At 35.5% G+C, this 18,094-nt stretch overlaps 1 protein-coding gene across 3 annotated transcripts; it reads right to left on the bottom strand.

Annotated features, from left to right (window-relative positions):
- Window positions 1–268: 268 nt before the first annotated feature.
- Window positions 269–17,383, bottom strand: AGO3 (Argonaute 3). 3 transcript variants are annotated; one of them, XM_076124182.1, is made up of 17 exons: window positions 17,262–17,383; window positions 16,320–16,475; window positions 14,737–14,812; window positions 13,649–13,733; window positions 13,110–13,251; window positions 12,504–12,675; window positions 12,064–12,191; window positions 11,500–11,663; window positions 10,674–10,871; window positions 10,072–10,221; window positions 9,481–9,658; window positions 8,875–9,132; window positions 7,864–8,091; window positions 7,071–7,254; window positions 6,058–6,223; window positions 5,504–5,722; window positions 269–5,080 (listed from the first exon to the last, which is right to left on the bottom strand). In XM_076124182.1, the coding sequence occupies exons 2-17, from the start codon at window positions 16,467–16,469 to the stop codon at window positions 4,816–4,818; spliced, it is 2,763 nt and encodes a 920-aa protein (XP_075980297.1). In that variant the 5' UTR covers window positions 16,470–16,475; window positions 17,262–17,383; the 3' UTR covers window positions 269–4,815. The 3 variants fall into 3 exon arrangements, with proteins under 3 accessions (XP_075980297.1, XP_075980298.1, XP_075980296.1); XM_076124183.1 differs by lacking the exon at window positions 17,262–17,383 and adding an exon at window positions 16,915–16,941; XM_076124181.1 differs by lacking the exon at window positions 17,262–17,383 and adding an exon at window positions 16,675–16,747.
- Window positions 17,384–18,094: the final 711 nt, after the last annotated feature.

The following is an 18,094-nucleotide window of genomic DNA, read 5'->3' as shown; positions in this document are numbered from 1 at the left end:
CGTCTTACTTACAATGTAAAAGTATAATTTGTAGCTAATTACTTACTTAGACACCAGTCATGAAACTGGCTCATAATTAATGTATTTTTTGAGAATCTAAGATATTCGCATACCTTTTATTTAAGTTTTTAGAAGAAAGGTATTTCCTATTATATCTTTAAGTCATTTAACTACATACTGGTTTGATATTCTATTTTCTTAGGTATAATAATAGGTGTTAAGTATTTAGACTCACACAACTAGAGGCCTTGAGAAAGAAAACCACAAGTTTTCCGAAATGATTTTGTATTAAAAAATAGTCAATCTTTCTGTTTCTTACATACTAACTTATTCTAATTACAAAGTATTGCTACTTTTCATATAAAAAAAAAATAAACATACAACACACATCGCGTTATATCAAAATTAAAGGGCTAATTATTCGTCGATACATGTGTTTTATTATTGAGCTGCCTACAACTGCATTTCAGAGACACTGATTTTCACGAGTATATAAGCTACTAAGTTAACAACTTGTTACTGATGATTTAGTAAAAAATCACTTTAAGAATGTCGATTAACTAGGAATGGCTCTGTGGTCTAAGTTGTAGTTAATACAACTGCCAATAATGGAGTACCAGGTTCGATTTCTGTACCGAGTATTGCTATAACCAACTTTTGTTGTAATATTTTCCTTATTACCCCGAAGTAATTTAAATAACGTGCTACTCGTAAGAACCTTCATCTCTTTCAATGCAATAAAAAAAATGTTACTTTGGTGCTCTGACAATTTCCAAATCAGAATACAAAAAGCGCTCAAGCAATTTATAAATCTTACAAACATAAAAACCAAGCATCGAACGTGATTTAAAATCTCTCGATTCGTATACATTCAAAAATGTAAGATTTTTGTCTTATAATCTATTCAGAAGTAAAGAACATTAGTCCAACAATTAGTTGAGATTATTAATTTATTATATAGAGATCTAGGTTCGTAGCTAGTGGAGGTATACAAGATTCAGAATTAAAAACATCTTTAACCCGCAGGCTTATGTTGCTGACGATGACCTGTCCGATACAGATACCTTATTTTTGAAGGACACAGAATGCCCCAATATAATCCAAATAAATCACGCACGGCTCTCTACTAAGTTGCCGGACTATACATCGCTACAACAACACTAAGCAATAAAAAATACTACATCAGCTACACAATAGAAACGAATTAGTTCCAATTTTAATAAACAAATGAGTATTCAATTCCATCAGCATTTATTCAGATATTGAGTTAAGCTTGCAAAGCGACATTTTGAAATAGCGGTAGAAATTAGAACTACTAACGGCCGCTTTGAAAACGTTATACGTTTATGAGTTCTCGAAGTTTCTATGAACGTTTGAGTATTTAAGCTTGTTATAGAAAATACAAACACAATCAGACATTTTGTTAGTTATCAACATCTAGCACATAGATTGAAAACTTATACTTATAATAGTCACACACACAAAAGAAAAAAAAGAAAATCACTAGCGAACTAAAATTTTGACGTACAAAACACTTATAGGTACTTTTCATTATATTATTTCGCAGAACGGCAATAAGAATGGCAGAAGCATTGGCACATCTGAAGGCTAAACACGAATTTTTTTAATAATTATAATGAGATACCAAATTAGTGACGTCACATTAAAACTTTGCTACAGAAAAAGTACTTTATTCGACTTGTAGACAAACGCTGAACTTTATTATTCAAAAATTTTGTTATTCAAACGATAGATGGCGCTGATCAATTCCCAAAAAAATGGTCTATTAGAATTGATATTGTTTAATCCGTGCTGGAAGCTTTTTTTATTTGTTTTTCATCTTATTGCTGTAATGCGATATAAAGTTTAAATACTAGCATAAAATATCCAAAACATAACATAGGAATGTTCATAGGTATAATTATATTGACTGCATTAGACTAGCTTTGTCTTAAATGAGGTCAGGTCTGTTCAAGAAGGTAACAAGGAGACACTTAAATATAGTAATGAATTAAAACAATTCAATTCAGCTGTCACTTGTTCAATACCTAAAACAAATAATAGTAGCTTCGTACGATACAAAAATGATGGATTTTAATTCCCATGTCCTTTTATAAGGCAATCAAACTATCAAAAAATTTTAATCAATATACCTATATGTAAGCATTATTTTTTTCCTTAAAATTAAATAAATTTTAGCGATTTGCAATCGACTTTAGACACCTCAAAAGAGCGCACCACTGGTTTGCTAGCTTAGCTATATAGAACCTAATGTTTGTGCACGAAATATTTGTTTTTTACAATTTCCATGGCATTTAAATCCCCAACCCGCACTTGGCCAGTATGGTGAACTCAAGGCCTAACCAGCTTATTCCGGAAGGAGACCCTTGCCCTATTTTTGTGGTATCAGAAATACATAAAAAAACGTAACAGAGTTATTGTATTTTCATTATAGTTTTTGGTCTTTTCGAATTAACAACTCAGTAGTGTTAATACTAGTTACATTTGGCATAAAAGGTGGGATTCGTAACAATTTGCTGAGTATACCTAGGCGTAAATAAAAAAAAATGTTAAGTAAGTACAAATATACCGCACGAAAATATTTGGCACAAGTAAATCGGTTCGAATTTTCAATTACGAACCAAATGACACAAGTATTGTCACTTAAAATTATACCCGCGTCAAAAGACAGATTTACATTGAGGAGTAACAACGTAATGCAATGTAAGTGCTTATAAAGAATTAGGCATTGTACTCTTTCTATTAGAAACATTACTACTAATTACCAGTGACCTACTAAAAGGCAGACTTCGACAAAATCAAATTCAAAGTTCTTCTCTCCCGTCTTATTTGACAAAAGCTTTAAATAATATTCGCGTAAAGTTATTGAATGAAGGAAAAATCGTTACCATATGTACTGTCATAAAAAATGTAGAAGCAAATAGGCACAGTACTGAGTATTCGTTGATAAATACCGTTTAGTTTTCATTGGTCATTTGATGCTCTATCATTTTCACATCCTCAATGGAAACCTGCCATATTACAAGATAGTACAACTAAAAAACACACTTTATATTTTCGTAATACTAAACATGTACTTAAAACTATTTTATTTAAAATAATCATTGTACACTGATGTACATTTCCGATTGGTTTATAATTATTTTATTAATCCCTGCTTTCTAATCCGAAATCAGACACTTTTTCACGCACTTATATCCTGTGACGACAAAATATATGATGAGAGACTACACATATATTGTTCGGCAATTTTATCGAACAACAAAACCGACCTGATTCATTGTTAGGCTTGTGCCGATCGGGTTCATCTACACATTCGATATTGCCGACCGGCCAGACCGATTAATGCCGAAGCGAATACGTGGGTAGCCAAGCCTAATAGCAAATATGCTGACAGCAGCATGAGTCGAAATTGCCATTAAAATTAAAGGTAGTAACTACAGCCAACTAAATATGCAACAAAAATGTCAGATAAAGCTATACGGATGTACGAGAGTTCGTTAACAGTAAGGACATAGATGCTCATGTCAACACTCAATGCATAAATGAAAAAAAAGTGCCCACATGATATTAATTTGAAGTAATTATTTCATGATAAAACTGTTTTAATTAAAACACTCGGCTCTGGAACGTCGGATTTCACTTGATGATTATAAAGTTTTAATGGTATTGACAATTTTGAAGGTTTTAGCTCTGTAGCATGTATACAATGCAGCATGTGCAAATGATAATTAAATTCTATGAGTATTGTTCTTTCAACGAAAGATGAGATTTTACGACTACTCGTCGACGTCTATCACAAAATGTTTAACAAGTTAATATCAAGTACAGTGCGTGAATCAGTGACTCTATCCTAACATAATAGCTAATAAACTATCACTAAAAATCGAATATCAATACTCTTAATTGTCATTTTATTTCTTTAATCATTTTATATAAAAGTTTCTCCGAATCTGTGGCCGGGAGTTTATCACAAAAATGTTTTATTGAGTTACTAGGGCAATAGCATCTATGACCATCACATTTACGTTTTTAAAACGTTTTAGCGTCGAAGTAAACTTATCAACTCGGAAACGGATCAAACCGGCATCAATGTAGCGTAAGAACGTGAGCAAAGCAGTAGCGCGATTTTCCACAGTCGGTTCTATCGAGTATCGAGAGTTTGACATATAAAATGTATTGTAAAAAAGTTCCTATAGCGTTCGCTAGAGGCACTGATTAGATTTTCATACAAATTATCTCGGTAGCTAGCCGGTTGTCGTTGGTCGATGGTAGAGAATTGCGCTACAGATCAGAAGCCTTGATACGTCAACTCAGCTTACGGCTAAGCCAAAGCCACGCGTTTGATTCGCCTAAGGTTGGTTATAGAAGGACGAAGAAGAACAAGCGCGGGGACCGCTGGTTGCCAGCGACATGCACGCGGTATATTGCGGTACTATTCCGATTATCGTGCTTCTTAGTAGAGATTCATACAAAGAATAGTAAATGGCTCGCATTGATACTGTAAGAATCAGTTTCCGAGTTAATATGTCTACTATGACCATTATATAGAAAACCATACAAATGTATAATTGTTACAACTAGAAAAAATACTGAACTTTTCGAAATTTTAGTTCTTTTAGATACTTGAATCCAGAATTAATATATTATTGATGTACAACTTTAATTGATCAGATACAATCAAATTCAATTAAATCAAAATCTTTGTACTGTTTTGTGCACACTTAATTCTAGATCAACGTATCACCAATATTTGTTCAAAATACACCAACTGTTGATGCAAGTTCGATATGTTTACAAAAAGAAAAGTTTGTCACACAACGAGGTGGACGGTAGTTGGTGCATACTTTGGCCAACTAGGTAGGCCAACTTATGTGCGTATTGGCACGGAGCGGGCACACGTACGGTCCCGGGCCAGTTGTAGTACAGATGACATAATTTATAAGTTAATCTTTGGCAATGGTCGGGCGGCATGCCGCTGTCGTCGTAAACAACGACGTAATGCGTTGGAGTAACAGTACCTTGGGTGACTCTTTGCGATGCAATAAGGAAATCGTACCTAGAAAGAAAAAAATATATCAGCAACATGACATTATGCATGCTTTAAAAAATAATTCGAATACATTGCAACTTGCTTTGATTTACATTTAAAATCTACATGTACTACTACATTCTATTCTTATAATTACTATTTTGTAGAGCTATTGTTTTTACCTAGTAGTTCAAGTTATGTATGAAAATTGTACTACAGCAATTAAAATTATTGCAAAGATAATTGCCACGCTAAATTTGGGAGAACAATTGCTACGGTTCTTTGGTTAATAAATTGCAGGTTAATAGACGTACGGGCTTGTTTATTTAGAATGACAAACGGAAAAGGCCGTTAAACCGTTAGAATCCTTTATATCATCTCATTATCAAAGCGTAGTCTCAATATTAAAATTGAACATAAAAATTTGATTACCTCTAAGTCTTTACTTACCAATCTCGCCGCGTAATAGTATTATCCAACACGGTTCCCGCGTGAGGATTTTCTAAACCACTGTTCGTTTTCATGAAAATTCTCGTATTAATACGTTTCTGTACTACAATGTACGTGATCTTAGGATGATATGAGCTGCCTAGAACTTGCAGGCTCATTTGTATTTGAGGTAATTCATAATCTCTGATCGTAGCAAATTGACCGTCGCCGACGCCGTCCCTGTTAAAGATTCATAAGGATAAGTTCTTACATCCAATAAAACCATCTACCATAGGTAATTTCAATGTGCAATACTCAAGCGTTTTTTTATTAAATATAACCATAAAAAAATAGATAGACAGATCCTAGAGATATCTTTCCCTAGATAAATATATCACCGTGAAAATTAAATTTAAATTGTTGTGAATATCATCGACAAAAGATAAATATAACACTGCATGTATCTATGGACACAACTGCACAGTACATTTTCGATCAATCTTTTACGAGTACAACTTTAAGAATTTTTCGTTAACCCAGTCAACTATGCTATTACTTTGCTGGAGTATACATACCTATAAATTATGATTTTTTCAGGCAGCATAGCGTTACATTGGAAGTAGTGTTCGACAGCTTCCACGAAACAGTTCTTAAGTTTCTCAGATATTTCTTGACCTCGGTCTTGAAGCACTGCCCGCGAGAACCAATGTGTCATTGTTTGGTTATATGATGCTACGAAACCTGAAATTGTTGTCAAAGTAATTGTGATTATTTCATCTTATAAAGGTAATAAATTAAGTACTGTTGTGAACGGTCGGTAGCGTATTCAACTGCCGCGTAGAGGTCTCAAGTTCGAATCCCGAGTCCTGCCAAAAAAGTGACGCGCCAGTTACATAAACTCGAAGCGGAGTCACATCTGACTGCACTGGTACCGTTGAGCACTTTAAGATGGTTGCACCTCTCTGTGACTTTTACGCCTTTGCTCAGAGGCTCAGCTATAAGAGAATCCCAAATTATAGCACTCTACCCGACACAGATTTCATCCCCGAAACTTCGTGATCAGCAATCGCATACACTACCAACCGCAACAAAGACTCAGGGACCTTACGCACTAGCGGTTGGCCGCTAGGCGGTTAGACTCGAGCGGTCCAACCGCTTAACGCGGTTTCGTCGCGGTTAGCCGCCATAGCGGTCAGCCGCGATGAAACCGCGTTAAGCGGTTGGACCGCTCGAAGGCGCGTGGCTCATAAACAAAATGGACGCCGCGCGCCGTCGAGATAGCTTGTGTTATTTATTTTTACTCCCGAAAACACGCAACGAATTTGGCCAGTTCGCAAGTTGGCTCGCGGCGGCTCGCCGCAAACTAACCGCCAGTGCGTATACACAAGATGGCGGCTAGCCGCGAAGCGGGCCGCGACACTCCATTCAACCGCCGCGGTTGAAATTTTGTGGCGGTTTAGTGCGTACAATCATAAGCGGTTGCATATTAAACTGGAAAAGCGGCTAACCGCGCGGCTAGCCGCTTCCGCGGTTAACCGCTAGTGCGTAAGGGGGCTAAGTCTTCAATATTATAATAAAGAAAACCTACCACAAACACTTTGTCGTTTCCTCGAGGCATCGTGGTGTGCATCAATGCCGACGACCATAACGTTCTTACACGGTATGTTGATGTTCCACAGAGTACCGCCCAACTTGCAGTTCATTTGTAACAATATCTTCTGAGTGACGGATCGCAATTTGTCATGTTTCATTAGAGTACGGGCGTTTATTACCTGGAATTGTAATAATTGTTGTTTTAATGAACCAAAAAGTCAATTATATCAAGGATCTATCAGATAACAGAATTGAGACATTAGGTGTCTTTACACACACGCTCTTTTGCGCGTGAAACACCAAAGTGAGCGAAGAGCGCGCCGTCTGACAGATGAGCGCGGCGCGCGCTCTTTAATTTGTTGTTTCACGCACGAAAGATCGTGTGTGTAAAGACACCTATTCGGGTATGCGATCCTTATCTACCCGATATACTACAGCCTTTACTGCTACGATAGTAACACAAGCACAAACACAGAAGCAGTGGAATAATATAATGAATAAATAAATAAATTTAACCCATTACTGTCCCACTGCTGGGCAAGGGTTTCCTGTAATGAGGGAAGGGTTAGGCCTTGAATCTAACACGCTAGCCATGTGCTGGTTGGGGACTTTGCATGCCTTCAGGAACTGTTTTAAGAACTCTACATTATAATACGGCTAAGAAAAAATTCAAATAATATATATCTGCAATGTATATGCTAACTTACACTGATTTTCATGTTTGGCATTACAAACAAGCACAAAACATTGGTGTAATGAAAAGGCAAAGGAAAGATTGTACGTCATACCTGTGAAGCAACAGGATGGTCAGAGCAGCAGATTTTCTTAATAGCTCCATATCGGTCATCCCTCGAGCTTGGACAGATTATAACTACGAGTTGTAAGTCACTTGTTATTGATTTCTTTAAAAACGTCACATATGTATCCGTTCTATCATTCGGCAGCCGAATCACGTCTGGCCGACTGACCATTATGCCCATAGGATTGCAGCATCGTTTGAGAGTCTCTTGAAAGTCCTAAACAGAAATAAAGGAATACGTCATTAAACCAGTCAAATCAGCCTTATCAAAACGTCTAAAACACATTTTTAGTATATTATCATAGTGACGTCACAATGTGGTGTTTTCTTTGACATAAAATGTTTGCCGCCTCATTTGCTGTCCCTCTGTCCTCATTGCTCATGCAGTCTATTATAAAATACTTTTAACACTAATAACGAAAAAAATTGCCTGAGCATTTTAGGTGCACCTTCAACTGATAAAAGTTTAATAATTATCTATTGAACAAATAAAATACCCTATTGTATTAATAGAATTTTTACATTGTAGACCCCTTGTAAAACATAAGCGAAAATGATTTAACTACATAAAAGCAACATTTAAGTAAAACGGGTTCTAATCGTAAAATAAATGTATTTTCTTTCCTTGACGCCAAAGCCGGTCGAGGCCGATTTGCAGTTGCATCTCCGGGAAACGATATAGGTAACTGTTAAAAAGACATGACAGAGTCGCAAAAAAGAGTTAGTTGATAATAAATTGCGCACACCGGTCGGTAAACGATCTGTGCGTTAAGCAATCCTTGGCGTGGTCATTCCATAGATGGGTGGACCGCATAGTGGTATTTGAACAGGGCGTCTCCGTGCTTCGGAGGGCACGTAAAAAGTCGGTCCCGCTTGTTGTCAATTAAGATAACAGTCGTTAAGCCACCTCAAAGGCCTTCGGGCGCCTTGAACAACTTTGACACTAGGTTGACCACTAACCATACGATAAGAAGAAGAATAATACAATCTGTTGTCTTACCGTCGCAACTTGCCTATCCCGATCAGTGTGAAAAAGCACCCATTTGGTGATATCTACGGCTTGCATCACACAATTTCTTGTTGCTTCGTTGTTCCATTCGGCGTTAGCTTTGCCGTTCACCTTTACGTTGTTGCCAAAGTACAACGGCTCTGGAGGTAATGTGCGGGCCGTGAGTTCCACTGTGTCAGGCGCGATGGACAAGCCCCAACCCTTAAGCCGGTTTTTAGCGGATTCGTTGCTCATAACTGCTTGGATGTACTAAAATAGAACATTATTTCAGTCAGATATCTCCTTAGCAAGCATTTCGAGTGTATGACATAGCTACTGTCCCTAAGAAGTAATAATTATGTACTAATTTATTAATTTTAGATAACAAAACTTTACAGAACGTCTTATACTGATTGTACTACACTTATCTGTTTGCTAGTTGTCAAATTTTGCAGTTTTTTCTCATATTTTTAAGCAAATAAAAGCAAAGCAATTAAAATTACACTATATAGTGTAATTTTATTTTTTTAGACAGCGGCGACACTGTCCGTAAATGAAAAGAATAACAAACACAAATAATAATCACTAAATAGTCATTAATTATTCAGTAACTGTTACCTTTTTAAACGCCAGATGACGTTGGTTCGGTGTTATTTTGGTGTAGGTGGCGACGTCTTTCATAAGTTTGAAGTTAGATCGCTGATCGTCAGTGAGGCCAGTCAGTTGACACAGTTCAGGCACCAAACAGATCATAAAGTCTGTCATAGTTTCAGTACCTGCCTGGCGTTTTGTGCTCCTAGAAAGTGAATAATCAACATTTCAAATATGCTTTATTTTATAAACTTTTAACAAGTATTTCAAAACGTCGTAGTATTTTTTTTCTACCACTGTTTTTTTGGATTAAAGTATCGCATATATTTTTAAAACCCTACAGGTTAGGAGGTATAGTCAAACACTCACTTTTTAATTTTCAAAAGACACTACAGTGACGTTTTTTCTCAGGTTCTTCTCGGGAAAAGTACGATGAGTAATTTCAAATTTATAAAAGAAAACAATTTCAATAGTACCCTGGAGTTGGATAATATTCCCATTAATTAGACTTACCCGCTATTACATGGCACTCACATTGTTACAAGGCGACACGTGGGTGTATTACATGTCCATGTTCCTACATACCTTTGGGTGTAACTATACAGTTCATTTATTTACCTAGATATCAATAGCGGTTGATCCCAATCCTTTATTTGGATACCGTAATTCTTTTTGTAGTATTCGATGAAACTTATTTTCACGGGTACACCTTTATCGAGTTTCTCAAACGTAGACTTTGGCGTCATATTGTCGTCGATACTGTCAATTCTGTGAACAAAATGTTGAAAGTGAATTTTGGACAGATAAAACATATATGAGCCCAGTTTTTTCTAACATAAAGGGGAAAAAATTTCAACCCATGAGAGAAAACTACTTATATTAAATGTCTTACCAACAAAATAACTGCTTACATGAACATTAAATCGAAATTGAAATGTCCAATTGGAAATAGAAGGTAAAATGAAAATACCTAGATCTTTTATGGCTTTTTACTCTTTCACAGAAACAGTAGTTTACTAACTTATTATAGTGATATAACAAGGCCATATAAAAACAGTCTTAACACTTTTGAATCACAGTCAAATTGAAGCATAATTTGTTACTGCTTTTAATGCAATAGTGCTTAATAAAATAGTTCTTTGGAAAACCTTTGTAAAACTCAATTTTAACCACAATAACAATATTGTTATTCAAAGGTGCATATGCATTGATAAACTTACCTAAACAATTTCTTGTTATAACTAGTCATCACGGAACAGCCGACGAGCCGTTCTGAGAGTATTCGCTTCCAATTAGCTCCCTCAGCTTGCACAGTATCTTTGATGAACGATAACACGGACTGAGTGCGTAGTACCCGGTGCGTGGAGTCCAGTGTCAACATCAGACCACCTTCGTACTCGTCAACCGCTGTGACGTAACTACAAATATTTGAAAAACGTTAGATTTTCTCTTTTATTTATTTATTTATTTAAACTTCTTATACAAAAAATGTATAAAGGCGGACTTAATGCCAAAGGCATTTTCTGCCAGTCTACTTTGGGGTGATGCAGAAATTAAATGAAGTAGGTGCTTAAATAACTTAAATTTTACTTAAAAGATTGCAAAATGAAAATGATTTTGTTGATTTATTTATAATTAGTGAAACCGGCTTGGCCCATTTTCAATAAAACTTTAAATATTCCATGGTAAACGCACTAGCTATCGGTCAAAACAGTGTGAGAAACTATTTAGTAGATTTCGAATTTATAGCAAATAGATAGGCAGAAACGAAGAAATTTCTAACGTCAATTTCAAATCATTTATTTATTTAGGTCAAGTACAGACACTTATGATGGTCAAATACAGTAGGTGAATTTACTGCCAGCTCGGAAGGTAGGGCCAATGAGGAAAGCTGGCAAGAAACCCATGGCCAATCTTGTTACGACTATATATTATACTACCTACGGTGGGGTCTTTCAGTCCGCCAAATGAAATCTTAATAGGTTTAATGGTTTGCCGAGCGTTACAGAAACTTTTACTTTAATTAGTATTTATGGATACACATACCCCGGCCATACTTCCAACTTATGTTGCGGTATCTGGATGGCCGCGTTTGGATTGAAATGTTCGCGATTAAACCTGACTAGTTGCAAATCTTTCATAATACATTTGAAGATCACGTTGTAGATGTGTATCATTTCACTCAAGCGTCGTGTTCTGCGGAACAATATCTGTAACAAATATTATGAAATTATGACTAGTTCTCATAAAGGCATGTGCGGTAGCTTTGCATTTTTATTCCGCGTCACAGCAAACAGCCGACGATTTTCTTTTTAAATTTTGTGATTGATTAGAACACGAAAGTTAAGCCTTCGGCTCGGCCCGACCTCTCACGGATCGTGTCGGTTGCAGTTCCACCGGGATATAAGAATGATAGTTGTGAATGTTCTGGCATATTTGTACACACGCTTCTATTTTTTTATAAATAAGCCTGCTCACCACTTTTGGACATTTTGCCAAATGAAATTACCTTTCAAGTTATTATATAGAGTTCGCGCAAAACAAACCCATAATTTATTTTACAAACTATAGAAATCATCAAGCCTAGAAAGATTAAATTACTTTACTTACAGTAATGGCGACTTTGCTGTTGTCAAATGGGTTGGTGGAGATAAGATTCAATGCTTCATCAGGCAATTTGCGTGGCACGTACAAAGTGGTTCCATCAAATGTTTTTTCTTTGAAATATTGACTGTGTTCTGTAAAATAAAATTATTTTTATTTACATAATAATATATCAAGCCTGTTACACGCGAAGTCGTAGGCAGACGTATGAAATACACCCACGTTTTGCCATTTGCAATATTATTTCTCAAACAGTCTTATATTTTAATATAATTTGCATTAATATACTAATAATATAATAACTTAATAACTAGACAGAATCTATGAATACTGTCAGTTCTTTTTGATAAGATTTAAAGTTCAGTGGCCCATTATATTAAGAGGGGTTTTTGTCTTTAATATGACATATCAGTACCATCAGTAATATAATATATGCTCAAACTTACCAGCCAGAAGCTTGAACCGTAGATGTAAGTAGTCCTGATCCGGAACGAACCGAACCTCGTATTCATAGACGCTGTTCTCTTCAAATTTCAAAAATATATAGTTAGAGGTAACTGGTATAGGAGTGCCATATGATCCCATCTTCACTACTGGCGGCGTTTCTTTTATTTCTCTCTGTAATAACAAAATAAAATAATAGTTTTTACGTTACGGACGTACATTACCACGCCTATTATATCCGAAGGTGGAGGCCAGTTGGAAGAATGTTAATCCTGAGTCGACCCTGTAACCACGGGCACGCTTACAAACTACGGGTTACTATCGAGAAATATTCTAATAAGAAGGAGAAGACCAATATTAGATTTCCCTACTCGTGAATTCGTTGGAATCAAATGAGTGCCTTATATAATAATAATATGTTTCACATTTACGAAAAAAATTGTCATAGCATGAGTAGATATTATGGATGAGCCGTTTACAAGTAAACTTTTTGATAAATTTTCGTTAACCCAGTCCTCTACCCTTACGCTAACAAACGCGAAGACTTATAACATTTCGTCCAATTCCAGACCTCCTATGTTATCTTTAATACAAAAAAGTAGACTTACAAAGTGTTTTTTCGATTTAGTGACGGACTGCGTAGTAGATGTAACAGTAGACGGTGATTGAGATATAGAAGTCACAGCCATTTTGTCAGATATCTGTTGTATGTCCGGTTTACCAACTTCACTGGCAACTTTTGAAGCTTGACTAAAAGTAAAAATTTGTTTAAATAAACCTATAGTCTACTAAATATAGAGTAACCGCTAATTGCAATGAATTTGTTACTACTTTCAAGTACTATTTCACTGCTAGGCAATGATCCTCCCCGAGTGAGAAAGTGGTCTAAGATCATTGCATTCCTTCAAGAACTGTGTTAGAGAACCCATAGGCATACAGTAACTGCTAATTACAGAAACAAAATGTTAATCCTGTTGCTAGGCAAGAGTTCCCTCAAAGAGTGAGAGAGGGGTTATGACTTAAGTTCGTACTGGCTAATTGCATTATTAACTGTTTGCAGTTGGGCTTTCATTTAAATAACTTGTATCATAATATGCTGCTTAAATAATTATATAGTTGTACGGAAGTAAGCTGAAGTATTACTTACAGAGATTGCAAGAGCTTTAAACCTCTGCCGACTCCTTTAGGCAAACTCGGACCAACATCAGATGCAGGAGAAATTATCGGAGGACCTAAAACAGACAGATACAGTTACAGACTTAATATAATCAAGTATACTGAACATAGGTTGTAGGGGCAGAATGAACATACAAAATATTATTATCACGCCCGTTACACCCAAAGAGGTACGAAAAATCTTCACCCACATTGCGCTAATAAGAATTATCCGCGAACTCGTAGGACACATACCGGGCAAGTTACGAAATTACGGGTCGTGAAAAAAGGTTACCAAAAAGAGTGGCTAGGAGTTACTTGTCAGCTGTCTTCATTGGTCCTACATTTCGAATTGACGCTAAATCCACCTACTGTATTTGACAATCATAGATAATTTGATTTTGATTTTTGCGATTACAATCTTATCATATTTTAATATCGCCGCACGCTTTTTTATGAATGTATCATACAGTATATACGATATAAATACTTTAAGAGCTACTGTAGCTCTGCAAATACCCGGCGAATCAGCTAGCGCAAGTAATTTTATAGCTGTTGAAGCGTAATTAGAGACATGAGAAGAAACCGTCCTTATCAATGTGCAAAACATAACTTAATGTTACTTAGCGGAAAACTCGAGAACGGATTGACCAATTCGACTTATTCCTTTGTCATACTTTTTTTAAAGCACAGCTAAGGTTCGTGTGAAGAGAGAATATAATTTCAAGTTAGCCGCGACGATTAGTGTACGTGTAATAAACACACTGCACACTTAAAACGACTTCTTATATAGGAAAGAAATGTGTTCAAAATAAAATAAGTATTTAATTTTACAACAGCCTTAGGCAACATTTTCTTTTCCAATATGAATCAGCATAGGTTTGACAACATACAACTTTTCAGAGCAATTACTAATGTATAAAAAGATCAAGTACAAAAATAAGTTACATCTCTAGCAAAGTCTATTTGAATATGTCAATTTTGTATAATAATAATATTATCAATCATTTATTTCCACCGGACAATCACACACATAAAAAGAAGACGAATATAAACCGCGGTAAATACTAAGCTACCAACCTCCAGGTTTTTGCACCTTAGCCAGCAGCATGGCTGCAACACGACCCCTGCCTGCTAACGATGTCGCTGTGCTCACCTATAAGTAAAACGTAATATTAATTATTAATTTAACCCATTAAGGTTAAGAGGAGCTCGTGGGCTAGTTAACAACAGCCGCGCCGATCGATCTCTAAGGTTAAGCTATGCTTGCCGAGGTTGTTCTGAAGAGGGTGACCATCTTATACATATCGAGTTCCTCCGTGTTTGTCATTTTCGAAGACTTTGACAGTCGTTAACAGTAGTCAGAAGCACATGCTGATTGGTTAATTGCTGGGTAAAAACAATCACTGCTTGGGTTCCATTGACAGAAAGCACCAGCAAGGAGGGCCCAGGAACAGGTGGTGAAATAAATTGGAATCTCATACTAAAGCCTGGTTTCAATAGTTTTACACAGAAATAGAGTGGTAAGAGGGAAGGCCTTTGCTATATGCAATGGGTCAGTATGGGCTGATTTATTAATAGTAATTGTTTGTGAACATTAAATAAGGTTATCCACAATATGTCACTTGCCCGACACCCAAATCTATAAATATAATGAACAATATCTATTCTTATACAACAATAAACTATTTCAACAGCAGCTATTTATACAACTCTAACTCACGTTTTTATTAAAATCACCAAACTACTTGACATGTATTGTATATTATCTAATATATAAAATTCTCGCGACACAGTTTTCGTTACCATACTCCTCCGAAACGGCTTGACCGATTCTCATGAAATTTTGTGAGCATATTGAGTAGGTCTGAGAATCGGCCAACATCTATTTTTCATAACCCTAAGTGACACTTTTTTTTATATGGCCGAACGTCTGCCGGGTCAGCTAGTATACTATAAAAGTTTCACAAAGAAATATCCAAAAATAACAAAGTTACAAATCTAGCAGAACATACTTTTCAAATACAAAAGTTATCAAGTTTTTCGCTTTACATGTTTCAACTGTAAAGTTTACTTTTACGAGTTATCATAGTATAAATGGCTGCTGAGGATTTTATTGTTGTCAAATGAATATCTTCTCTGTGCCAAAATTGAACATTAGATAAGTAGTTATAGGCGAACAGTTGAAATCTCAGAAAGTGCACACAGGAGACATTGATTGAACAACAATTTTGTTACTAGCAAAAAACAAGCACAAAAATAAAAATCAATGGTAAGTTAGGTTGCTAGCGCACAGCACATTTGCAGAAGATTCAGTGTTAAAAGACTGAGTAATCATATGATACATTCATTTTTCCATTCAAAGATATGAAGTACACATATTTTAAAGGTTATTTTGATATCACATTATTATACATTTGCCATTAATTAACATAACATCGCTGTGGAAATACTTGGTCCCATTGTAAGTTGGAACCAACTTTCTGGGACATAACCATTTCTTTTGCAGAGAAAATTACCAGCACCCACACAACAGTTGAACCAATTTTATAGTGTTTACTATTTATTGTTAGTGTTTAGACTAACTTGCTATCAACAAGAGGTTCAAAAGCCTCTATGGATAAGAATTATCCATATTCGGAGTCTATGCCCTAACAGCTTACCATACTAGGACTGGCACTGGGTGAAGCACTAGACATAGGTGACTGTTGCGGGTCAGGACTCGATGAAGCTGATGAAGCTGCCTCCTGATTTTTCTTTAGGGCTTGGAGTAGTGCCAAGCCCCTACCTCTCCCTTTCCCTGGGTCATCCATTTTCACCTGAAATAAACAAAGCAAAGACTTAGTCTTTGTTGATTCAAATAGATATACAGAATTAAGGACAGTTGATGCTTAAGACACTGGATAATTCTAGCTTAATAGTATTGGCTAATTACAACGGAATTATAATTTTGGTAGGTTTTAAGTAGGTAGGTACATCGTAAATTCAACTTTTCACTGATATACCTATAGGTATTACCATAGGGCATAGAAGATAAACTCATATGATTTTCAACATTTATAGACCCATTGTAGGCGCTAATTTTAGCCAGCAACAAAACCTAAATTGCAATGTAGCTATTGGATACTTAATGTAAAGTGTGGAATATGTGAGAAAAAAACGCGGGTAAAAGTTGTACGATTGTCGTTAATCGTTAAAATAGCACATTTTTTAAAAGTAAATGTTAAAGAAATAGTAACAGATCAAAAGTAGAAAGACCTTTTTGAAGTCAGGCTCTTACAAAGCTCCCTTTGTCCAATTAATGAAGGTAACGTAAAGTAAGTTTTCTAAAAAGTACCTCCATAATAATTTGTAAAAATTGTTGGTAAGTATCAAGATGAATGTTAACAACAATACAAAAGAAATAATGAACGAAAACTACAACTTATGCACATGGACCGCAATTCTAGCAAAAGTAAAAATGATTACAAAACAATTTTGTAATCCTTTTTGTACCTACACGATACCTAGTTTCAAATAAAAAATCGCACTAAAAGGATAAATTGAATCAATGAGATAAAATTACGGAAACCTTGTATCCCTGAAATATACTACATTTAACTCACCTTTTTGTGTGTTTATTATTTTTATGTCGGATACTTTGAAAGTATCAAATAAAAAAACAAGCTTGCAAATCGTACAGCAACAACTAGATCAATCAAAATCAAGTTGCTCGCGATGTTGCCACTTGCCAGACGTATTGCAAGGAATTCCCTTCAAGAAATCAGGTTCTGAGAAGATAGTGCAGACCCCTTTGTAAAGTAAATCTTTTTTAATGATTATCGATTATATTATACAGTCGATCGAGGTAACTTTCACAGTAACTTGCAATGTTTTTTTGCTTTGTTTAGCTTGGATTTTTTTATGTGAACGAGTGTAATTATTTAGCCACCAACAATTTTTATTTAGGTATAATCGTTCTCAAAAACTTCTTAAACACATAAAGGTAAGAAAACACGTAAATTTACATAAATACCTACTATTATTTCTAATTTCTTTTATAGATTGATTTGATTATTCTTTTTCGCGTATAAACACAAAACTCTTAGAGTTTATCAAATTTATTTCGGTGATATAGGATTATTGTTTTGATATTTATAACTGAACGAAAATATTCAACCCAAGAAAGTTTCATGTAAGTAGGTAACCTACCTACTGTTTAAAAATGTTAATTATTTTCTTGTCCACACTGACTTTTTTTTTCTTTACAAATGTTGCTAACGTAGGTACCTACCTAATTCAAACAATAATTAAGTAATTAACAACATTAACATTTTATTATGTCATATATATCATGTTATTTATATTTATTATATGAGGAGATCCGCAGGAGAACCAAAGTAACCGATATAGCCCTAAGAGTTGCGAACCTCAAGTGGCAGTGGGCAGGGCACATAGC

The sequence above is a fragment of the Anticarsia gemmatalis genome, chromosome 16, assembly GCF_050436995.1.
Source record: "Anticarsia gemmatalis isolate Benzon Research Colony breed Stoneville strain chromosome 16, ilAntGemm2 primary, whole genome shotgun sequence".
NCBI lineage: Eukaryota > Metazoa > Arthropoda > Insecta > Lepidoptera > Erebidae > Anticarsia > Anticarsia gemmatalis.
This window is presented reverse-complemented; position numbering and strand designations above follow the sequence as displayed.

What these genes read in the sequence shown, in the direction of transcription:
- AGO3 (XM_076124181.1), bottom strand. An exon ending in ACCATCCTGTTGCTTCACAG is followed by an intron (nt 7,255 to 7,863) that starts GTATGACGTACA and finishes TTACAATTCCAG; the next exon opens with GTAATAAACGCCCGTACTCT. An exon ending in ACTATTACGCGGCGAGATTG is followed by an intron (nt 5,081 to 5,503) that starts GTAAGTAAAGAC and finishes TTTTCTTTCTAG; the next exon opens with GTACGATTTCCTTATTGCAT.